This window comes from Gloeophyllum trabeum (assembly GCF_000344685.1).
Source record: "Gloeophyllum trabeum ATCC 11539 unplaced genomic scaffold GLOTRscaffold_00013, whole genome shotgun sequence".
Taxonomy (NCBI): domain Eukaryota; kingdom Fungi; phylum Basidiomycota; class Agaricomycetes; order Gloeophyllales; family Gloeophyllaceae; genus Gloeophyllum; species Gloeophyllum trabeum.
In genome coordinates, this window is record NW_006920422.1 from 1,287,876 (window position 1) to 1,311,254 (window position 23,379).

At 56.2% G+C, this 23,379-nt stretch overlaps 6 protein-coding genes across 6 annotated transcripts; 4 read left to right on the plus strand and 2 right to left on the minus strand.

Moving 5' to 3' along the window:
- Positions 1-358: 358 nt before the first annotated feature.
- GLOTRDRAFT_80679 (MFS general substrate transporter) lies at positions 359-2,119 on the plus strand. The gene is made up of 3 exons (XM_007871346.1): positions 359-623; positions 675-816; positions 870-2,119. Exons 1-3 carry the CDS (start codon positions 369-371, stop codon positions 1,928-1,930), a joined length of 1,458 nt encoding a protein of 485 aa, XP_007869537.1. The 5' UTR covers positions 359-368; the 3' UTR covers positions 1,931-2,119.
- Positions 2,120-2,249: 130 nt separating this feature from the next.
- On the plus strand, positions 2,250-3,484 carry GLOTRDRAFT_95977 (uncharacterized protein; the record flags this gene model as incomplete). The annotated part of the gene is made up of 4 exons (XM_007871347.1): positions 2,250-2,264; positions 2,285-2,293; positions 2,411-2,508; positions 2,566-3,484. 4 exons carry the CDS (start codon positions 2,250-2,252, stop codon positions 3,482-3,484), a joined length of 1,041 nt encoding a protein of 346 aa, XP_007869538.1.
- Positions 3,485-3,718: 234 nt separating this feature from the next.
- On the minus strand, positions 3,719-8,235 carry GLOTRDRAFT_80684 (chromosome condensation complex protein). Its single transcript, XM_007871348.1, has 19 exons — positions 8,178-8,235; positions 7,768-8,095; positions 7,536-7,716; positions 7,276-7,464; positions 6,789-7,222; positions 6,394-6,738; positions 6,187-6,332; positions 5,949-6,131; positions 5,764-5,892; positions 5,567-5,707; positions 5,389-5,511; positions 5,202-5,333; positions 5,009-5,133; positions 4,864-4,952; positions 4,702-4,811; positions 4,324-4,643; positions 4,178-4,264; positions 4,039-4,119; positions 3,719-3,986 (listed from the first exon to the last, which is right to left on the minus strand). The coding sequence occupies exons 2-19, from the start codon at positions 8,075-8,077 to the stop codon at positions 3,851-3,853; spliced, it is 3,261 nt and encodes a 1,086-aa protein (XP_007869539.1). The 5' UTR covers positions 8,078-8,095; positions 8,178-8,235; the 3' UTR covers positions 3,719-3,850.
- Positions 8,236-8,441: 206 nt separating this feature from the next.
- Positions 8,442-11,515, plus strand: GLOTRDRAFT_80687 (Pkinase-domain-containing protein). Its single transcript, XM_007871349.1, has 6 exons — positions 8,442-8,818; positions 8,867-8,971; positions 9,020-9,516; positions 9,566-10,609; positions 10,660-10,921; positions 10,981-11,515. Exons 1-6 carry the CDS (start codon positions 8,540-8,542, stop codon positions 11,302-11,304), a joined length of 2,511 nt encoding a protein of 836 aa, XP_007869540.1. The 5' UTR covers positions 8,442-8,539; the 3' UTR covers positions 11,305-11,515.
- Positions 11,516-11,732: 217 nt separating this feature from the next.
- GLOTRDRAFT_65274 (plasma membrane H+-transporting ATPase) lies at positions 11,733-15,476 on the minus strand. Its single transcript, XM_007871350.1, has 6 exons — positions 15,226-15,476; positions 14,955-15,163; positions 14,490-14,902; positions 12,846-14,429; positions 12,470-12,791; positions 11,733-12,413 (listed from the first exon to the last, which is right to left on the minus strand). The coding sequence occupies exons 1-6, from the start codon at positions 15,347-15,349 to the stop codon at positions 12,084-12,086; spliced, it is 2,982 nt and encodes a 993-aa protein (XP_007869541.1). The 5' UTR covers positions 15,350-15,476; the 3' UTR covers positions 11,733-12,083.
- A 4,284-nt stretch (positions 15,477-19,760) lies between these two features.
- GLOTRDRAFT_140727 (uncharacterized protein) lies at positions 19,761-23,317 on the plus strand (the record flags this gene model as incomplete). Its single annotated transcript, XM_007871351.1, has 3 exons — positions 19,761-20,097; positions 20,149-23,017; positions 23,077-23,317. 3 exons carry the CDS (start codon positions 19,761-19,763, stop codon positions 23,162-23,164), a joined length of 3,294 nt encoding a protein of 1,097 aa, XP_007869542.1. The 3' UTR covers positions 23,165-23,317.
- Between the last annotated feature and the right edge of the window lie 62 nt (positions 23,318-23,379).

Sequence of the window (23,379 nt, forward strand, 5' to 3'; positions counted from 1 at the left end):
TCGAGGTCGACCGAGAAGACTTAGACTGCCGCAGTGAAGGGACTGATAAGCGCGCATCACGGTGCTTTGGAGAAGTTGGGACTAGCTATAGCAATGTCCACATCAGTCCTGCAATAATTGCAAGTCTCACCGCTTCAGCTCGCGCATCGGTAATTCTGCGACAGCGTACGATATCGAACGCCTGAAGTTCGTCATTAAGAGCGACGGTGGCGACAGCGACGTGCCGCGTCTCGCTTGCGCATCAGGTTGAGCGGGACTCCGTCATCCGTTAGCACCGAGGAGGCGCCCGGTTGAGTCACTATAACTTTGTTTCCTGTCTGGTCCGTTCAGGGTACATTCATCTACCAGCCTCGGACACGTCGTGAAGAATGGAGGGGCCCAACGTTGTACCCACCGTGGTTGATCTCGCAAAGCGGTCCAGTTATAGCCTGCGATCTCATCAGTCTAATACATCCCGGAACCGTGCGGATGAAGATGTCGCGTCTAATCGAAGCGAAGCCAGTACGAGGGTGGAGGCAGCTGAAGCTGTTGGCGAAGAGAATGAGCCGGTGATTGACCCAGAGTTCAAGTTACCGAAGCTTAGATCACTATCAATAATCATATTAACCAATGTGATGTTGCAGGTGAGCTACGTTCAACAGAATGAGACAGTATGGATCTGATATGTTTAACAGCTGTCATTCTTCATCATAGTCTCGTCCTCTAGCGAGTACGCCGCATACCTGGGTGGTACATCGACGTTCTCCGGTTTGGTTATCGGTATCCCTACCGTGTTCTCGGGTCTTGCCCTCCTTCCGATGATGAAATGGGATCAAGGTATGGGGCCCCTACCCTCTGCGCGTTTGGTTGCGTTTACAAGGCTTTTACAGGTGTATACCACCGTCCATTACACTTAGCCTGTGCCGCCAGCGTACTCGGCAATATGCTGTACGGCCTCGCGTATAGGGCCCACTTCCTGTATCTGATCCTGATATCCCGCATCGTGCTCGGAGTATCGTTCACCTTCTGGATGTACTGCAAGCGTTACTGCTCCGACCCGCGGATCGTGGGCATCCGTCGGCGAACCGCGCTAGCCGGATGGCTCGTCGTGGGGCAAGGCGCGGGATTCAGCGTCGGCCCCTTCATCGGCGGTTTGCTCTACAGAGTAGGGTTCCAGAATGGGGTCTTCAACGGGTACACTAGCCCGGGGTGGATCATGGCAGGTGCTTGGCTTGCCTTTTGGGTTGCCGTGGCTGTCTTCTTTGAAGATGTACCCGTCACCCCGCCTCCGGAACAGGTCGAATTGACGAATATGTCAAGCTCTAGTCCTCATACGCAGCAGCAAGCTGCAGACGAGCACCGCATGACTCTCCAGCGCTGGGGCGTCGTGGTGTGCATGTGCTGGTACGCCATGACATGCTTCTTCATCCTCGGCGCCTGGGAAGCAAACATCCCCGTCTACACTGCCCAGGCCTTCTCCTACTCGCCCTTTTCCGCAGGCAACCTCATCGCACTCGGCGGGATCACCACCTTCCCGTTCCTCCTCGCGAACCTGTTCGTTGCGCGACGCGTGCAGGACCGGCATACGCTTGCGGTGGGCTCAGCCATCGGCCTAGCTGGTTTGCTGGTCATGATCGCCCTCCTTAAGACGAATACCGTGCAGTTCGGCACCGTATATTTCTGCTGGTTCCTTGTCGCGCTCGGGTTCAATATTGCTAGCACGTGCACTCTCAGTCTCCTATCCAAGCAGCTTCCCGGGGAGTGGAATAGTCGTATCAGTCTCGCAATCCAATACAGTAATTATACAGGACGGGTTACAGGGGCTGTGTGGGGTGGAGCTGGCGTGAAGGTGGGTATGCTTAACTACTTAGGCTTGCAGATCGCTGTGGTCGGGATTGGCGGCGTCATGTTCATGACCCTATGGAGGGATCTGAAGGCGAAGACGGGATGAAAGATCGTAAGGGAATTGCGTCGTATTGCTGATCTCTGTCGCGGTTTTCTAGAATAAATATATGCATCCTGGATAGCGCACAGAAGCCCTATCATTCAAGTGTCAGTGTGAAGATCAACAGAAGGCAACACTTAGTGGCTTACCTTGCATTGGAGTCCTTGGTCGCGACTCCGCCTCCGTATTCTTCGCGGCAAACGTTGAAGATGAAGGCACACTTCTTATCCTGTAGGAACAGGTCCAGTCCACCGGCTCTGATGTATTCAAGATTCGTATAGCAACGGAGGTATAAATACGTGTGTACTGTATCATTATCCAAACGATGGCAGATAGTAAGGTAAGTAATTTGTTCTGTAGCAAACAATGGTAAGTGCCCTTTGTTCTAGAAAAGGAAACGACCTTCGTATATAAAAGAAGTTGGTGAGCCCCAGGGACACCATTCCCTCCTACTTGTCTTCTGTTTCGACACGTGCATCCCTACAGGACGGCGGAGTAAAGTTGCAGTCAGCTTTCTACCCTAAAGCAAGCAGCATGCCATACTCGCAGGCGGAAAGTGCCACTGGTGCTGTGGCTGGGCCTCGGTAAGTGGCATTCAACACCCAGTCTGTAACTTGCTGAATGGGAGTGCCATTCTTCAGACTGCCGGCTGAAATGCTCTCGCAAATCTTCATCTCCGGCCTGGAGACGACTGGCTTGCGGCAGCAGTATTCCTACCTGGCTGCGGTGTCAGGCGTTTGTAGGGAGTGGCGAATGGCCGCGATCGAGGATCCGTTCTTATGGGACAACATCTACGCCAACGTAACTGACAAGAGGCGAGCCCACCAAGAGATCACCAAGTTGTACCTGGAGCGATCAAAATCCTGCTTGCTCAAAGTGCATCTCACGGGAAACCCCCATGCCGTTGCACCCCCCCAGTGGACCGCGGACAGACACCCGGGCCAGCTCATGTCCAGCGCGGGTAGATGGCGAAAGCTGGTTGTTGAGTCCGAGGGCGACGTGGTAGCAGCGGTACTGTTTTATCTGTCGGTCGGACGAACGGCGCAGGTGCTCTCTGCACTCGAGACAATGGAGTTTCGGGCGCCGCCGCCGCGACACTTTCATGGGCGCTCGCTCTGGGCATTAGACAGTACTTGGCACCGCACTGAGCATCCTCGCGGTCGGCTGAATGTGGCGATAAGAACGGGGACGGCGCAGTTGGCCACCCCAGCCTTGACCCGCCTTGGCATCTTGCAAGCGTTCTTGGACCCAAACTGGCCCTTGTTCTTTTCCCTAGCGAACGTCACTTGCCTCGAGCTGGCCTTCGATATGTCGTGGAACGAGCTGCATGGTGCACTATCGCGCGCTCCGCTTCTGCGGCGCTTGGGATTCAGCGGATCCTTGCACAATTCAGAACTGGACGAAGACGACTTGACACCGATTGTTATGCCACACCTGTGCCATGCCGAAGTGTATTTTGCTACATACCGGGGGGAGTTGATCTTCAGGCGTTTCTGGTCTGTTGTCTCCTGCCCGAACTTGGCACGACTTCGTCGGAGAGGGTCGGGCCACTTTCAGTAAGACTGTGCATAACTCATAAAGCCTGCCTTGGCGAAGCATGGATTTTCCGATTCTTTGAACATATCTTCCTTCAACATGATGCCAGTGATAGCCATAGGATACTACGTGTCCCTCCATCTGAGCGATCCGCTGTTGGGAATCACTAGCAATGCTAAGCTGGATACGAGAGTAATATGGGACGAGTGAGAAGCAATGTGATTGACTAGATGCTCACCACTTCTGACCCGACACCGTGCGTGGGTTGAAACCGCGGGAGATTAGCACTTTCCAAATGAGAAAGGACAAGGTCCAAACGAATCAGCAGGGTAGATGTGGATACATAGTCATACATGAACGATAAATATACGTCTGCCCAAGCCTCTTCCCTCACTCCGCTTCGAGCAATTCACCGACCTCCTCCTCTTCATCTTCGTCCGAGTCCATAATCGAGTCTGGCTCGTCACCATCGAGGAGGCCGTCAATCTCCTCGTCCAGCCTCGCCTCCTCTGCTTTCTTTGAAGCACTATACTCTATGCATTATTGATGTTTCCGGTGGAAGAGAGGAGTGCTCGTACCGTTTTCTGCTGGGGGGCTCCGGAGTAGACTCGTCACGATCAGCCTGCTGCGCGGCAACTTTGCTCTTTGCCTTGGTCCGCCTGCAATAGTATAACGTAAATATCGCCCGTCTGAAAATAATCACGGAGGATCACATACGCGGTTCTGGCAGGCATCGCTCGAGAGGGAATTTCCTCAGTGGCATTGCTATCGGTATCAGTCTCAGTGGAAAGGCGGGCCCGTTTCCTGAAAGAGAACAAACAGTTAGACCCAGAGCGCGTACGACTAGATATTGCTGCACTCACTTGCCCTTGCCTTTCCGACTGTTCTCAGCCGAGGGCGTTGCCGACTCCTCCCTATCCGTGGTCTCAGCCGTCGCCGTAGAAGCGACGCTCTGTGAGCGACGTTTCCGCGTCGCCCGCTTCTTCGGCACGGGAGTGTCCTGCTCATCCTCGTCGCTCTCCGGGATGATGTCGTCGAGGAATTCGAATAGCTCCTTCAGGCTCTCGAGCTCCCTGTACTGCTCCTCGTCGAAGTCTTCGAGCTGCTTCTCGAACTTCTTCGAGATGGCTGCATCAAAACGGGTGAGGGCGTTATTGGCGGTCGTATCCTTCAGAGGTCGTCGCTGATACATGAATCATTGGGTCAATGAGGAAGGGTGAGTGAAGACTAAAGCAACGAACGGATGCCAGATTGTGCATGAGTAGCTTCAAAGTGCGGATCTGATCGTCGTCCACGACGTCGGGTATGTACAGCTTGGATAAGGATTGGCAGAGGACCTTCTTTTCATCCTCTGTAACAGCATACGTAAGACCGAGTAATGACATCGAGACGAAACAACGCACTCTCCATGTCCTTGCTGTAAAGCGTCCGAACGATCTCGGTGGCCATATCGAAGTGGATCTTATCATCTGCTGCCTGTCCGCGGACGGCACTACCGTAACGTCCAGTCAAAACGCAATCGAAGACATGTGGGAAAGGAATACTCACACAGCTTTCTGGGGATCCGTCCAATCGACGAACATGGCTACTACGTTCGCGGGCGAAATCATCTCTCGGTCATCGTCAAGCTCCTTGTACACTTGCGAGAGCTCTTCGAAGATCGGAATGAAGATCTGCAAAATAAGTGAAGTGAACTGATCCAAACGCATCCTAATATACTACGTAGTGTTATAGCTCGTACCTTCTGCATCCTGCGCTGATTCGCCGGGGACGAATAGCAGTATACAGGGAAGAAGTACGATAGGCACTGGCGGAGTTCCTGATTTCCTGCCGTCTCTGGGGAGACGTAGGCGAAGACGAGGCTCTTGAGAACCTACATCGTAGACAGTGAGGACACTGACTTCGTCCCTCCGATCATTGTCACTTACCCTCTCATCGGTCACCATGCCGGATAGCATCAATTTCGCAATACCGACACACATCAAGGCCTGAACTTTCTCGGATTCCTCATTACCCCATATCTGGAGGAGGAATTCGATAATCCGGTCGCCCTGCGGGAAATCCAATTTAGATTCAGAGTAGCGTACTCGAACCTGGTTAACATACCGCCACGCCTTCATTGCCCAAGAAATCGCGGTCATGCACCATGAGAATATCGAAGATGATCTGTAGGACGCGGATCTTGAGCAACTCCGGTGCAGACTGTACTTGACTCAAGAAAAGTTGGAAGGAGTTGAGGGCCATGCGCTGTAAGTGGAAACGGTCAAACTCGACCGTTGGCCGTACGGGAGACTACGACGTACTCTAGCGATGAGGCAACACAGTCCAAGGCTGACAAGACCCTTCTCTCTCAAGGCCAGCTCCTTACGCTTGACTGCAGGGATAATCAACTCGCCCAGAATACCTTCAAGCGTGGAGTTTTCCTCGAAGGTCTAACGATAACGAACATCAGTAGGAATAACGACAAACACATTAGGAGCGAAATCACCCCGTTGACTCGCTCAAGCATCCCTATGCATAATGCCAGACACCGGAGGTCTATAGCGTCTGCCTGAGCTTTCTCTTCTGGCGTCATCTCGGAAGGTGGCTTCGGGGCAGCTCTGACAGTCCTGACTGTCATGGGCGTCTCCGCGTAGGTTGTCTCGCCATCGTCGCCGGCACTGGCTTCCTTCTGCATCAAAGTGAGCCCTATCAGCACTTCTTTTGAAGTCATGCGGTAGACGAACCTCTTCCATCTCAGGATCTCGTAATTCGTGGACTACTTCAACAACGAGGCGGATGAGGTCGCGCTCGTTCGGCGACAGCTTCCGCAGAACGTCCAGACAGCGTGACAGCAGGCTCTCGGGCAGAGTCTCCTGGGATATCATATCGCCTGTATTAGTGAGATATCAGTCAACCCTGACCTGCTCCTCCCTAAGACATATACAACTCACGAACGAGCTGGAACATCTTCCTCCTCCCAATCTCATCCGCATAATCCAAGTTCACCGCCAACCTCAGCATCTCGCCAATGACGAACTCCTTGTCCATCCTCTCATCCTCCTTTCTGGCGCGCTCCTCATCATCTTCGTGGTCTTCACCGCGGAGGAACTTCTGCTCCTCGTCGTCCTGAATCTGCTCCATCAGATCGTTGTACGTCGACTGGATTCTGAAGGCAAGGAGTGTGACGACAGGCAGCGCCGACTCGAGCCTTGCGTCGTCCTTGGTGGAGATGCAGTGATCAACGAAGACGCGGGCGAGAAACGCCTTCTCGGGCGTCAAATCCGCCCAGTACTGGTCTGAAGTGCGGTCAGCATCATGGCATCCAACTATCGAGCGGCATCCTTACCTCCAAATTCCACGTTATCAAAGATATCGACTCGGGAAGCAAAGACACTCCTAAGCGCGTCTTCCGCAATCCCGGTCTCGGCGAGGTCGAATAGCCGCAGGAACGCGATGACCTCCTTCGCGGGCTCGTCGCCCTCCATCTTCTCCCCGACCACCTCCAGCCAGGTGACGATCAGCTTGGCCGCAGCGCTGCGCACGGACGGCTCGCGGTCGCCCAGGCCGTTCCGCACGATTAGCTCACGCTGCGCGATGGAGAGGACTCGCGGGTCCGTAATGCCCAGCCCGTTGGAGTCGTCGGGGGGCACGCAGTTGCTCTCGAGCAGAGTGTAGAAGAGCTTGCGGATGATGGCGTCGGTATCGCGGCTCCTGGCTAGGATGTAGGACAGAGTCGCCTGGTTGATGTGCACGTTAACTAGGACGGCCCGGCGGACGTCGCTGTGGCATACGCGGCGGTTAGACTGAGGACTCGGGATACACAGCAGACTCACCCAGAGGGATCGTGCGCCAAGGTGTCGAGGAGTACTTCGACGACCGGCGGTTCGCCGTCTTCGAGGTCGGCAGGGTCTTCCGTGCCATACAGCTTCGCCAATCCTATGACCGCTTGCACGCGCACGAAGGGCTCCTTGTCGCGTAGGCGGTCAAGAAGAGACTCGCGTATTTGGGTATACAAGTCCTCGCTATCCAAGGTCACGTTGGTAAGTAAGCCGTCGCGCTCGCCATGATCTTCAGTCAATGGGGATGGACTCACTCAAGTTCACCCATATGCGACACTACTTCGGCAAGGATCTGCACGACCCTATAACGGACATTCTTGTCCTTGGCGAGGAACCCCTTGAGGAGGAATTTGAGCATTCTGCTCGCAAAGCGTGAAGCGGGCGTATCGTCGTATTCGTCCGCGTCGCCGCCATTTTTCTTGCGCTCCTCGAGGACTGTAGCTAGATGGGAAACTGCTTCCAGGCAAAGACGAGGGAAAGATTCACCTTTCTCATTCATAAACCTCACATAGCCTCCAATAAACTTTACGATCCTGTCCGCCACGGTCGTCCCTTTCTTCAGCGGCAGCAAACGACTTGTCATTTCCACCACAACGTCTTCAAATGCTTTCTGTCCGACATGTTTGACTGTCCTTCCCTTGTTAATCGGTTCCGTGTGCTTAGAAGCCTCGAGGTGGAGTTTGTATAGGGCGACGTAGTTCTTCTGATGGTTAGCTGTGGATACTTGTGCTTGGTCGAAGATTTTCGGGATAGAAGAGGATATTTCCTCGAGTGATGATAGAGTGCGCGCAGGCATCCCTTCAACTGAATGTCACTGTTGTATTGCCATGGTTTACAAAGTAAGCAAGATGTATAAGTAGCCGTACAGGGTACGGGTTGTCTTTATGGGTACGCACGCTGTATCTCCACACCGTGAAGCAGTGCGGTAAATGTTCTGGTAGAGCTCGAGCTTTGTCTTTTGTCGGTCAAAGACACGTTTCGAGCAAAGTTGTGGCAAGCCTGGAGGCTCGTGGACAACAGGCTGAGGTTGGGACAGGGCGCGCGTCGGTACGCGTCCGACCGAACGCGTGCCACGTGCATCAAAGTCACGAGACAGGTTAAACGATCACGTGGCGTACGCGAGCCACACGCCGCCGGAACGTGTTTGCAACATTTCCTAAGTTCAACTTTCTGGCTGACAGCATCCACATCCCTCCCCTCGACATCGACGGCGTTAGGCCAAGCAGGCGTCAGGCCACCGACAACGACGACGACAACGATGACAACGCCCTACTACTCCGGCATCCCGCCTGCGCCCACCGCCCGTCGCTATCCCTTCTCCAACGCCGTCAACCACATTCCCCGGACGACCCCCCCTACGAAACCGCAAGAGACACCTGATGACAAGATTGAACAGAAACAGAAAGAAAAGTATCAGAAAATTGGAGAGCCGCCGTTGCCGAGGCAGAATACGAAGACCATCCCGCCCTCGCCGCCGAAAGTAATCGTGGACAAGGGCAGAGCGTCCAAGTATGCGCGGGTTGGATTACTGGGAGAGGTGAGTGCTTTGGTTGCTATGTGACTAATAAACCTCATTCTGGCACAGGGTGGGTTTGCACGAGTGTATGAAGTGGTCGATCATAAACACTCGAGACTCGCGTGCAAAGTTGTTACCAAGACGTCCTTGAAAACTAAGAAAGCGAAGACAAAAGTGAGCATACCTTACTATCCGCTACTACTCACCCTAACTCCATGGTAGCTTTATGCAGAAATCAAGATCCACCGCGCCCTCGCCCACCCCAACGTCGTCCGCTTCCTCGACTGCTTCGAGGACGACGAGAACGTCTACATGACGATCGAGCTCTGCCCCAATGGCTCTCTCATGGACCTACTCCGGCGGCGCAAACGCTTCACCGAGCCCGAGGCCCGCTTCTTCATGGTCCAGCTGCTCGGCGCCTGCCACTATATGCACAACCACCAGGTCATCCACCGCGACCTCAAGCTCGGCAACCTCTTCCTCGACAGCAACATGAACATCAAGGTTGGTGACTTTGGGCTCGCGGCCCTCATCGAGAGCCCCGGCGAGCGCAAGAAGACGATATGCGGCACGCCCAATTATATCGCGCCCGAGGTCCTGTTCGACACCGCCAACGGGCACAGCTTCGAGGTCGACATCTGGTCGATTGGCGTCATCCTATACACATTCGTTATTGGCCACCCTCCTTTCCAGACCAAGGAAGTTAAGAGCATTTACAAGTGAGCGAACTGTTTTGACTTGCGCGTTTGGAGGCTAATATCCACCCAGGCGAATCCGCGACAATCAATACGAGTTCCCCGTCAACCGTGACATCTCCGATGACGGCAAGCAGCTCATTCAGCTCATCCTCACTCCAGACCCGCAAGAGCGGCCCACCCTGCACGAAATCCTCGACCACGGGTTCTTCGTCGGCGGCACCGTCCCGCTCACCCTCCCCACGACCATCCACGACATCATCCCGAAATTCGACCACATCACGCGCCCTATCTCCACCGCCAACCTCGCGAAGCTGCGCCGCCTCGCGCTCCTCGACGAGGACCAGGTCAGCACGATCTCGCTGCCCGTCGCGAACAGCACCGCGAACGGCTCGAAGATGAAGGGCAACCCCACGGCGGCGCTCGCCCAGCAGGAGAAGGAGTTCCAGCAGGCAGTGCAGCCTGGCTCGCCCATCTCGGCGCTGCTCAAGTCCGCGCGGCAGCCGCTCGTCATGGGCAGCGGTGGTCGCGGCGAATCCCCGCTCTACCGAAAGCTCCAGGCAGCGGCCAAGGAGAAGCGCTCGTCGCCTCTGAAGCAGCGCACGGACGCGCTGCGGGATATCGAGGAAGAGCGGAGCGGTGAGGGCAGGGGGCAGAAGGAGAAGGACTACGAGGAGGTGAGGAGGAAGGAGCTGGAGGCGCAGAAGGCGCGCATCGTCGCGCAGATGGCGCCGCCCAAGGCCGTCACGGCAGCCGAGTTCGTGCAGACGCTCGAGCGCGAGAACGTCGACCCCATCCCGAAGGCATCGCGGGAGCCCAGGGACAAAGACGAGAAGGAGAAGACCGCTGGCAGGGACGACAAGTCCGGCGGGCCTGTCCTTAAGGTGAACGGCTTCGACGCGGCGGCGGAGACGCTTGCGGCGGCGCTCGGCCTGCTCGCGCAGGGCGAGTGCTTCAGCGATCCGCGGGAGGAGGCGGCGATGCTCGAGGGGCGGGTGTTCATCGCGTCCTGGGTGGACTATTGCAATAAGTATGGCATGGGGTACGCGCTGACGGACGGCACCGTCGGCGTGTACTTCAACGACAGTACGTCTCTAGTCTTGTCTCCCGACAAACAGTACGTCGCAATCATCCTTTGCCGACCGCGCATATACTCACGTATTCCAGCCATTTTGACTTTATCGAGAGCAGACGCGGGGGCTCGGTATACGTGCGCAAGTACTACACCGTGGACGAGTACCCGGACCCGGAGCTCAAGAACAAGGTGTACCTGCTCAAGCACTTTGAGGGGTACATCATGAACCGCCTGTTCGGCGATTACGAGTACTGCTTCACGGACACCACCAGGACCAAGGGTATGGCCTTCCTACAGAAGTTCCTGCGCATGAAGAACGTCATTGTCTTCAAGATGAGCAACGACACCTTACAAGTGAGTTTTCCAAGCCCCTAACAGTCCCTGGGCGCACCTGACCGTGTGTCGTCGCCCAGTTCAACTTTTACGACCACTCGAAGATGATCCTATCCTCCAACGGTCTCGTGGTGACTCACATCGACAAGCACTACAACATGACGAAATGGAAGCTCAGCGAGATCATGGCCCGCGCGCTCGGGCCCAAGCCCGAGGACCCGGACGAGGCCAAGCTGCAGCAGCGCCTCGTGGACAAGCTCAAGTACTGCAAAGAAGTCCTCCTGTCCATCCGGAAAGCGACCGAGCTTACCGCGAACCAAGGCGAGGGCGCGGAGCTCAAGGAGGTGCCCGAGCCCGCCATCGTCCCCCGCCCCTCCAAGCGGTCCGCGCAGCCGCGCGCATGAGCGGCATCATACCGGTGATGTGTCCACGCGGTTGTAAAGATATCCTTTATTCATCGAGGGACGTTGCGGTATACCCTGTCTGTTCACACCACTCCACGTCGTTCTCGCACCATACATTCCCCATCGCTGTCGTGAAGTACATATGTATTGATAGTAGTCCTTGTACATTGGTTCGCCCGCTCGGGATAGAGGTAGTGGGCTAACATGGTCGTCGAAATAATAATGTCCAACAGCTTTACTGTCATTTATGTATGCCCATGGCCGAGTGAGGGTCCATACTTGTTTGCACAGCAAATGCAAAGAGGAAGCCTAAGGCGGGCAAATGGAAAGCAGAAGGCGAAGGACTCGTTCGCGCAAGTCAGACATCCTATGAAGGTGTGACACAAGTGAACAGCCAAGTCACACCAGTACTCAAACGATGATAAGGATGAGGATGAAGTCTATTTTGCATTGCTTTTCGAATCCAAACTATGTAATTATTGCGGTCGCAACACAACCGCTACATCATGAGATAAAACGTTAAACAAGCAGCTTCGTAATTACCAAACTCGACATGTCAATAGAAGAGGAAGAGAACGTAAACCGAGGAGTCCACAATACAGACCCGTTATACAAGAAGGCCGACCAGTTGGACGCCGATGCCAATGCGAGGATGGGTGGATATTACGCGTACGAAGGGGATGATGCTGGAAGGAAGGGATATATTGCAATTGACACCAGACATGATGGGTCTCACTAGTATTAGGGGTATGTACGGATAGGATACGGTTTAATGTCGTCTATGCGGTGGGCCGGCTGGGATGGCGCGCGAGGACCTGACCAGTCTGAGCAGCCTGGATACTGCTGAAGCGTTGCAGCTCCTGGGGGTTCATCTTGATCTTGCCACCGAAGCCAACCTTGCGAGCAGCCCTGCGGATGAAGGAGGTACGGTTCTTGTACAGAGACTCGTGGACGGAAGCAGCGCGTGACTGGGTGCGGGTGAGGGGAACACCGCCGGTCTGCTGCATCTCCTGAGCAGCAGCGGCCTGGTGACGCTCACGGAGGCGCTTGATGACGGTGGCCTTCATGGCGAACTTGATCCAGTCCAGGGGAATGAACCAAATGATGTTCTGAAGGCGAAGCAATAAGCATATAATTACAGCTTCAATAGAGCGCAGCGACTTACCCAGACCCAAACGATACCAATCCAACCACCCTCAATAGCGTGGATGTTGGTGAAGCCCCAGTTACCGTAAGCAGCGATGATGGAGGAGATGACCTGGGCGATGACGAAGGCACCCATAAGGGCGAACGACGGGCGCTCCATAAAGAAGAAGCCGTGCGACCGGGTGACAAAGATCAAAGCCTGAGAGATGACGGCCACCTGCAGGTAGACAATGGTGTGCAGCTGGGGGTCGTTCCTGTGGTCGGTGAGGTTGCCGCTGAGACGAACGCCGAACTTGTCCTGGAAGAAGCTCGTCTCGAGGATGACAGCAACGAGAGCGACACTATCAAGATCTTGTAAGTCAAAGCCCATGATCCACAGCAGAAACGAAACTTACGTAGAAGCGGTCAGGTACAAACCGTAGGCAACGGCGTAAGAGAAGATCTCGGCCAAGTCCCAGCTGTCCGGAGTGTTCGAGGGCAAGACACGGTCAACGGACAAAGTCATGATGGTACCGTCGTTGAGGAGAGCGATGATCAGGACCATGAACGGAGGGAAGTCGAACTTCCAAGCGAACGCGAGGATGGCAAAGCAGACGACGATACGGATGGTGACAGCGCACGCGTAGATGGAGTAGTTCCTCATACGCTGGAAGATGACACGCGAGCCGCGGATAGCGTGGACGATGGTGGACAGACCGGGCTCAGTCAAGACGATATCGGCGGCACCACGAGCAGCGTCGGTCGCACCCTCGACAGCAATACCGACGTTGGCGCGAGACAAGGCAGGGGCGTCGTTGGCACCGTCACCAGTCATGGCGCACAAGTGACCAAGAGCCTGGAGACGCTTGACGATCTCGTACTTGTGCTCGGGGAAGACACCCGCGAAACCGTCGGCGTCCATGATCATCTCGTCGAGAGTAGCGTGCTTGCCACCAGCGGCGGGACCTTCCTTCAAAACCTTGGCGGGGTACATGTGATCACCAAGACCGAGACGACGACCAGTCTCCTTAGCGATGGCGAGCTGGTCACCGGTAACCATCTTGACCTTGACGCCGAGAGCAAGGGCATCGTCGATGGTCTGCTTGGTGTCGTCACGGGGAGGGTCGAAGATGGCGAGGAGACCGATGAGCTCGAAACCGTTACCCTCGCCCTCGTGGTCCTGACCGTCAAGCTCCTCGTAGGCAACCGCGAGCGCACGGAGACCACGAGTGGCGAATTCCTCGACATCAGCCTCCAGGCGGTTCTCAATCTCATCGGTCTTGTTGCGCGTGCAGAGCTCGATGATGATGCCGGTCATACCCTTGGTGACACGCTTCAGCTTGCCAGACGACGTCTCGCGATAGGTGATCTCGGTACGCTTGTCGACAGGGTTGAAAGGCTTGAAGTCGAGAAGCTCGATACCATCATGAGCGTGCTCCTTGCCACCAGCGGCGCCGACGACACACTGGTCGATAGCGTCGGCGTTCTCAGTACGAGAAGCGTAGCCAGCCAGGCGAATGACGTCCTCGGCGGTGAAGGGGCCGTAGGTCTTAACGAGGTTGCGGTCGATGGTGAGCTTGTTGGTGGTCAAAGTACCCGTCTTGTCGGAGCAAAGGATGGTGACACCAGCCAACTCCTCAATAGCGGTGATACGGGTGACGATGGCCTTGTGCTTAGCGAGCTGCTGAGCACCAACGGCGAGGGTGACGGACAAGACAGTGGGCATAGCAATGGGGATACCACCGATCAAAAGCACCAGAATGTCGTCGAGGCCGCGACGGTAGTTGTAGCGGAAACCGGCGTAGAGGACGAGGATCTCAGCAATGACGAAGATACCGATGGAGACCAAGCAGAAAGATCCGATTTGGGCCAAGATCTTCTGCAAGTGACCGGTGGTGTCGTCGTCCTGGCCAACCAACGACGCAGCACGACCGAAGAAAGTGTTGGCACCGGTGGAGATGACAACACCCTCGGCCTCGCCCTGCTTGCAAGTGGAACCACTAGCAACGAGATGTCAATGATATGTTCCTCGCCACCACATATGACAGAGGGGTACTCACGAGAAACACTGGTCGCCAACCTTCTTGCTCTGGGGCAGGGACTCGCCGGTAAGAGCAGCCTGGTCGATGGAGACGTTGATGGCCTCGGTGAGACGACAGTCGGCCGGAACAATGTCACCAATCTTGAAGGAAACCATGTCACCGGGCACGAGTTCCGAAGACTCGATCTCGTCCCACTTTCCGTCACGCTTGACCTTGGCCTTGGGGGCAAGGGAGTCCATGAGCGCCTTGACGGCGTTACCAGCGTTACGCTCCTCGTAGAAACCGATACCGGAGTTGATCAGGAGAAGGGCGACGATACCGACGAAATCCTCCCAGTCGGGGGGACGGTGTTCACCGTTGGACAAGACGATAGCGACCAGGGCGGCGCCCTCCATGACCCAGGAGAGCGGATTCCACATGAACGACAAGAACTACAAAGAGGTCAGCATATCCGCGTAACGATGAGAGTGTATGCGCATGTACCTGAAGGAAAGCATTCTGCTCCTCCTGCTCGAGCTTGTTCGGGCCGAAAATCTCCAACCGGCGTTGAGCCTCCTCCTTAGTTAAACCTTTGTCGTCACACTGGAGGAGTTTGAAGACGTCCTCAATGACGATGGTCTCCAAGTCCACCTTCTCCTTGTCGTAGAGGTCCTCCGCCTTGAGCTCGATAGTGGACATATCGACATTGGCGTCTGCAGGGACACGGGCGCTAGTGAGCGGCTATGACGTATGAAGAAAATCATAGGATACGTACGGGTGGGTTTCTCCTCCTCGTGACCAAAGTCCTTGTATTCCCTTTTTCTTTTCTCCGGCTCCTGAGCCTCGGGCTGCTCAGTGGGAGCAGGCCCGGCCTCCTTTTCTGCGATAGGTTCTGACATCGCTAGACGCGCAGGGGTAGAGAGGTGGACAAGAGGGTGAGCGGAAAGGCGAGCGGGCTGCGACCCTGACGGGCACTTCTATACAGCAAGCGTCGAGGACGAGGGGGACGGCGACGGCGGAGGTGGTGGATGGGGGTGAAGAGGGTTCGACGACGGGGGAATCGCTTCCCTTTTATTTTAGTGGTTCGGCTGTCTCATCAGGGGTGCCAAACACGCGCAAACACGCCAGCCGCGCTTCGGCCGGGTATCATTTCAAACCACCCGCGCGAGCGGATTCCTCCTCGCGCGTGAGATCATTCGCCCGGGAGTTTGTTCCTCAAGAAACTGGCAGAACTCACCGCGGCAGCAGTAAGTCTGCAGCGGGAGGGGGGGGAGAGAGACATTCTTTGACAGCGGGAGGGGGCTTGGGCAGCCGTATACAATCGCTCAAACGCCGGCTGCGGCATTCCCGATGAATTATCTTCGAAACGTTCCCTGCCTCGGGGTCGCTATTCACGACAGACAAGCCCCCGAGTTTGAATGCTCGCATCAGTCGAAGCTGTGTCTGCACCGAACAGTCCATCTCTCAAAAGTCCGTAAGAACAGATTGATGGGACCCAGCTGAACGCGCAGGATCATCAGGCTTCTTCTTACGGCTATTGATTCAGAGCTCGTAACGACCCAGCAACGGCGCAAAGCGGACCTCAAGTACCGTCCGCCACAGCGTTCAAAAGGTGCTGGCCGCATTCGAGGGTTTCTTCGAGCCAAGCTGCAGCTCACCTCCCCAGCATCCTCGGACCGAACGGACCCACGTTGACGCTCGAAACGCTGCCGAATGTTGCTATGTCATCCGCACGCTTCTCCCAGCACACGAGCACTTCAAGTGGCGTAAGGAGCGCAGGCTCAAGCCGGCACATCATATTCAGACCGTCTTCCGCCCTCCCTTGCGCTCTTTACGCTGTACGCCCCGCGCGGCAAGCGTGTCAGCCAGTGAAGGGATAGGCTCCCCGGCTGTCTCGCGCGGCCGGTGCCTCCTTTGATATCGCAAGGTCGCTAGACAATTCCGTCGGATTCGGCTTTGCACTCACTGGACGTCGGAGCGCGCGGCAGCCAAAGTTATCTCGAGTCGGTGCCTCGGCATCGGCCTGATTCGGTGCATGACATGGACTCGTCCTTTCTTTCTTCATATCTCTGTCACGGTAAAGTCACATCCTGCCAAGTCCTCTACACGCTAGCAAGCCCAACAAAAGGGTGGGTGTATCTACGGCGCTGCGCACCTCATCCGACAAACCGCCACGCCAAACAGGAGGCTCGAGCCCGAGTGGCATCGGACAACCCTGGGTTGCGTCCCCAACATAGAACACGCTTCTCGTAACCGAAGCGGTGTAACCAGTCGACGGGCTCGGGTCGGAAGCGCGGCACGGCCCCCCGTGCTGACTTAAGCCGCCGGCAACCCCAGATTGGGCTGGCAGGCGCTCGATTGGCCAGCGCTCCCTTCGTGAACAACGATGAAACGCCCCTCGGCGACGTCCCGCTCGGTGAGCGCGGTGGGTCGCCGCGCCCGGGACGCCTTCGACGCCGTATCACTCAGCGAGGCGGCTGCTGGCTTGCGATCAGCGTCGTCTTTGCTAGACTGGACTCGTTGGGTTTAGCGTCTTTCACTCGTCTTGGACAACGTCATGCATCATCTGCAAAGCTCCTCTGCGGCCTATCACTCTCTAGGCGATTCCTCGCTGGAATACTCCCCTCTGTCGATCTTTGCTCTTTCAGGCGGCGCGCGGATCGTCGAGTACGAAGGAGCCCGCACTGATATCATCGCGCTACCGCTTCTCGTTGCGTCTGCGGCCTGTAGCTTGGTCCTCCTATACCCGCGAATCCATCGAGGAACCACTCATGTATATCCTCACAAGCGATAGAGCGATGCTATCCCCGAAGACTATCCGAAATTTGTATGAGATGTGCGTGTTGCTCGAGACGTCGTCGCCGTTGTAGGCAGGACGCGTCCGTACCTTGAGGATCCCCTCTCTTATGATACTTGGAAGTGGCTGAACGGCTCCACCCACTGCGCTATGTATTTCACCAGATGACAATTGCCAGACGTGCGATTCGGTGACGCCAGCCTCGCCCATTGACTCGAAGAAGCCTTACCTTACAATTCACACCGGGCACCCTCTTTCACCAAGCCACGCTCGTCTTGGTCTTCGTTACCGCTCCTTCTATCCACTACACCCACGCCACTAACTACATATACAACCGGTAATCACTGTAGCTTTATGATATACTACTATCTATCTCCATGGGACGCAGCAGCTTCTGTATCCGCCTCGTACCTCCGCAGCCCCCACGGCGGGTTGGTTCGCTCGCGGGATGTATTCGCACTATCGTTACGTGACGCGAGAGTGCTTGAAAGTGCTATTTCTGAATCTGAGGCAACGCGGGGCCTGCCCTCATGACGCCGGTAGTTCCTTCGCTATCATTAGGTTGGAACCTGTATCCACCTCGCGTTAGGCAGGTTGCAGGGGCAGATACGGATCAAGTCGTGAACTCAGAGTCCTATTGCTTTTGACAGAGGCTTCCGATATCAAAGGCTGTGGGTGACCGTGGAAGGCCGTCCGAGGGCGACTGGCAGATCCAGAGCGTGGCATTAGGGAACAAGTATTCCGAATCACGAAGGGGGCGCCTGAGCGAAGCGGGAAGCACGGATTCCGAGATGTTGCTGTACATGTCTTATTCTTGCTACACATACAGACGTTGACGGTGGCTGTTGCGCCGCCCCGACCGCAGGAGACCACGGTTGTAGCATAAGGGACACCTTTCAAGTCGAACATCGCGAGACGCGCTCCGACCTGTTCCTGCTTGGATTTAAATTTTGTTCCTGCGACATCGCTGCTAGGCGACCGGTCGGGGCGGGTGTACTGGTGTATTATCGCTCAGCATATACCACACGGGTCGTTTTTCTAGCATCCGCGAGGCCATCACCCTGCCCCTCCTGGGCATGGGCAAGGTGGTGGTCCCGAGGAAACCACGCTCCGCCCTTGGCCTCAGTTCTAGTCTGAGTCAGGACATGACAAACAGTGAGTAAATCCCATGTCGTATCGAGAAAACAGACTGTGTTTTGAGAGCTTAAGCTGATCGATAAAGGGTTGTTGTTGTCGTGCTGGCCCAAAGCTGCGAGGCTGCAAGTGAACTTTGAAGTTTGAAGCTCGAAGAAATCACGTCCGACATGAGACGCATTTAGCAAAATACAGACAGGGACCCGAGACACCCATACTTTGTTTAAACCCATCTACCAGCAAATCGAACGCGTCTCCGCTCATGATCATCTTGCTCAGCTGCTGCACAAATATTAGACTCGCCTACGCATCATCTGCGTTCAACAGTTGGGCACCGATGATGCGCAGGTAGATATTTGACCTCCTGCGCGTATGGTTGGGTGAAGGCGACATCGAACAGCTGAAGATGAACGGGAAAAGTCTTCGCTGTGTCGGTGCATCCATGAGGCGACTTGGATCATACTTTGGTCGATGGAGAGCGAGGAGAGACCGTCCTCGAGGAAAGTTCGTCTTATCACTGTATGAATAATAGGCGCACGGGACAACTAGATCACAGCAGTGACCGTTGTACACGTACGCCAGCCTCGACGAGGGGGTAAGTATCCGACATCCTTCCGCATAGCGACAACTTTGGCTACTTTATCATGCAGCAGCTGAGATTACTTCCAGAGTATGAAGCCACCCTTCGCTAGCGGTGCAAGTGTGCGCCTTGGCGGGCGGCCACAAGTACTGAGGCATTGCTAAATGGCTTCCCGCCTCTTCAAGGTATGTGGCTGAAAGAGTCAGTTTTTGTGTATTCTGGCTTCCGGTGCTCATCACTCCTTCTAGTACCTTCGAAGGCCTCTCGTTGTGCTGCGCGACAACATGTTGCCTTGCACGAGAGTGGTTTCATCCCGCTGTTTTCCTTTTCCTTTTAGCCAGAAAATGGTGGTCTGGAACTTAAAGCGAAGATGCAGTACGTATGTACGTTATTTCACGCTTTATTCGCGTTCTCGTGTATCGATGAACGCTGCGGTTTTAGGAACTTCCAGGGTATTCTTTGGGCGTCTTGCATAGTCGACTCTTCTGTCTCCTCCGTCCTTATGATCGTGAGTACGGGATTGAATACTGTGACTCTGTCGCTGCTAAATGCTGCCTAGCTTTAGAAATTGTGAGTGCCACAGGTCTAGGAGGATAATCAAAAGCTCACATGATGTCCTTGAAAGCCCAAGGTCGGATGAAGTGTTCGGGGTCTCACTACCTGTACCGTCGGCACGGTGCGGTGACGTTACGCCACATTGTCAAGAAGGCAGTTAGGCATTTCCTGCACGTGGATTCGGACGGTACATTTGCAGCATGCCACCAGCGCTCGTCCTGAGCTGCTCTCAGCCCTCAGCGTTATGGCCCATTCTTCATCGCGGACAGCGGCGGCAGGCGGTGTGCACGTTGCGCCCTATCTAACGCACGTCGTCGCGCACCACGGCCAGCTCACTCTCGTCCCGCCCGACAATGCCGGCAGGATGCGCAAGAGCAAGGAAAGGACAAAGCGGCCGAAGGCGGGTAGGCAGCGCACGGACGAGTCTGATGTCTCCGTCGTGCTAACGGGTGCGTCCGAGAGGCTTTCGCAAGATGTGCGGGCGCGTATTCAAGACGCCGGAGAAGTAGAACCTGGGCCAATTCCGAGGCCGTCAGACAGGACGGCAGAGGAGAGAAGGCAGATCCGCCAGTTATACGATAGTAAGTAGACTTCTGTCAGTTGGTGTATGAATGCTAAATCCTGCTGTTTAGGTGTCAATATTCCGGATTGCCCTCCCCCTACGTTCCAAGAAGCTATCAGTACGCCGACCTTCCCCCACTTCACTGTGTTCCACAACGGATCGGCGGCAGCCTTTGCTTCTCCGTATCTCAACATGCCCTCGACGCTCTCACTTCCTTTGACAATCTGTCCATGCGCACACCCGCCTCCCACTCGTGCTGCATCCCCGCCACCTTCGCCCCCCTGTAACGGGGAAGAACCGGCCGAAGATGATTCTGAGTCTGACTCGGATGTATCCAATATCGAGGCAATTGACCGTTTGAGTGCCTCGCAGACGCGGTGGGAGGACGACCGGCGCATGGGCTTGCCCCTGCACCAAAGAGTGGAGAGACAGCAAGAAAGGTATCTGGCTGGAGGCGAAGCCCCCGGATCACCCGTGGCCACCCGATCTCCCCCACTAAGCCCTTTGCGCTCCCCGCTATCTCCAACAAGCGAACGGCTCTGTGAGCATTGTGGTGCTGGTACCGGCGAATCCTCTAGATCAAATCAAGGGTCTCGCGCGGACTTGAGAGCATCCCAGGACCGCGCAGCCTCCCCCACCGATGCGGCAAGTGAAGCCAAGCGCCTTGCGAGCTCTTCGATGTCGAACCTGCTGTCGCGCCGTCTGCTCAACAAGGCTAAGAAAGGACCGTCGCCTCTAAAGGTGTCTGGTGGCCCCAACGACTTGTCCTCGCCTCTTTCATCTCCTTCCTCGTTTTCGCTCTCTTTGTTCATTCCTAACCGCCCTTCCTCTCCGCGTCCGCAGAGTCCTACTTATACAGTCAAATCCCTCCCGCCGGGGCGCAAGCGAAGAGGCAGCATCCCGTCTCTGCGGCTCTTCTCCTCGATGAAGGGCAAGCAGCGCGAATCCGTCGATCGGCGCGGCAGCTCTGGAAGCTCTAGTGCTGAGCCCGTCGAGTCCTGGGAGATCGTCGACGAGGAAGAGGCAGCGTCTGCCGCGTCCCATGCAGGCTCCTCGCCCTCGCTCGAAATCGACCTGTGCGCCGAGTTCCCCCTCCCACCTGACACGCTCCCGACGCGCCCCCAATCCCCGGCAAGTCCCACATCCGCGTCTGCTACGCAGGCGCACGCGCGCTCGCACTCGGAGCCGGGGCTGGCGAAGATCAAGCGCGCGCTTGCCTCGGCGTCGACGCTGAACTTGACTTTGGGCACGGGTACGAAGCAGGATGTGACGTCGCGCCCATTCAGGGGCCAGCCGACAGTGACTGACGTACCAAGGTCGTCTAGTATCCGTAAGTTGGGGACCATGCGCGACCGACCAGTCCCGCCGCTTTCTGATGCCAAAGAGGCACCCAAGCGTCGTCCACCTCCGCCGCCGCCCCCACATAGGCATGCTATGACTCCGCCCGCCTCTCCAAAGTCACTGCGTCCCCAGGCTTCTAACGCTATGCGCCTCGATTCCCCTGTTCCTGCCGCTCAGCAAAGCGGGCCTTCTCAACGAAGACCGGCGAGTCCTCCTGCGTCGCCTGTATCTCCCCAACAGTCTCCCTCCCTTCGCTCTGAGTCTCCCGCTATGAGTACCTCTACCAAACGAGGCAAGCCACCGCCCCCGCCTCCCCCGCGTCGTGCGGCACATAAGCAGCCAATGCCGAACCCAGCCGATATCGAAGTCGCGAGCCCGACATCCAGTCCGTCAGACTCTTACAGACCATGGGTCTGCAGGTCGGTCAATACTGAAACCGGCGCGATGGAGGGCGCTTCGAGCCGCTCCGAAACTTACATCCCAACGTTGCCGAGCTCGCTGAATTTTGCGAGTGGCGCCGGCGACATTCAGACCGCGGCTGTGACAGATGCTTCCGCGCCATTCAGCCTGACACTCACTCGCAGCGCGGACCCGCGCGAGCCCGACGATCGTGAAACGTTTCCCCCTACCCCTGTTGCGCCTACCGGTGTCTCAATGCAGACCGGGTCCCGATATATCGAGGATTTGCGTCCGCCCTCGCCCGCCTCGCCTGTTATGCTGCATTATTCTCAGTTCCCTCCTCTAGTCTCCACGATGGCTGGTCCAGAGCAGAGACGCTCCCCGCCTAGCGGCTTGGGCCACTATTCTGCTGCGTCTTCGTCTGCTGCGCCTCAAGCTTTCAGTGTCCCTTCTTCTCCGGTTTCCCAACGTTCTGGTCGTCATCATTATCCTGGCAGGCCGCTCCCTGTTCCTCCCTCGGTGCAGTCGCCTATAACTGGCGCTTTCCCTATCTCTGTCAAGGATGTCGGTCCCTGGCGCGAGGAGAAAGTTGCGCCAGGACCGTCTTCTCAGAATGCCAGTCCTAGTCCTGGACCTCGCAGTTCTGACGTGTTCTCTGCCCCTCCTCCGAGCTACCGGCCGAACATCAATCGCTCTACGTCGACACTCGACCAGGCGTCTTCGTCTTCATCGAGTGTTCGTGAAGAACCCGCCCCCGCGCCGAATGTGACAGCCAACCGTGGACTTGCTCCCCCTGCTGGTAGCAGGCCTGCGGCTGAATATGTACCTTACACCGACCTGGACGTACTCCTCGATCGGCTGGAGATCAGAGACGGCGGCGATGGGGGGAGCTACGAGGTCCGTACTGCGTCTTCCGAGAGCCGTAGCGTGCGGGGTCCAACCAATTCTTCCACTCAGGACCTCCTTCTCCTGTCCGACCTCGTGGGCCCGGCGCGCTCTGGTTCGTCGAACGCGAGCGCAGAGAAGGAGAACACGCCCCTTCTGGGGCGCATCGACCTGGAGCGCCGGCGGGTGACGAAGGACGGGCGGGTGAAGCTGAAGCTCACGCTGGCGGGGGTGCCGGTGGATAAGTGCGGGATCTGCCTGTCGCAGTTCAAGGAGGCGCAGTGGGCGGCGCTCGGGGCGGAGTGCCAGCATGCGTAAGTAGTCGGTATTTATCCATTGATGTGTGAGGGTGCTCATTGGGGTATTGCCATAGGTTCCACGAGAAGTGTTTGAGGCCGTGGCTGGCGAGGAAGCAGACGTGCCCGATGTGCCGCAGCTCGCTCTCGCTAGGTAGCTCCTAGGAGTGGTTTCTGAAGGCGTAGGTCTGGGACCTGCGCTTGCGCTGTGTTTTACATCTGGACTTTACAACTGGGGGTCATTTGCGTCGCGTCATCTGTCTGTAGCATCTATCGTCACATTCACGAGTTCTCCTTGCAATTGTAAGCATACCCTCCATCTAGCATCTCATGTAGCGATGTGGCTCAAGTTGTAATGTGCGTCTTGTTATGTAGTTCTC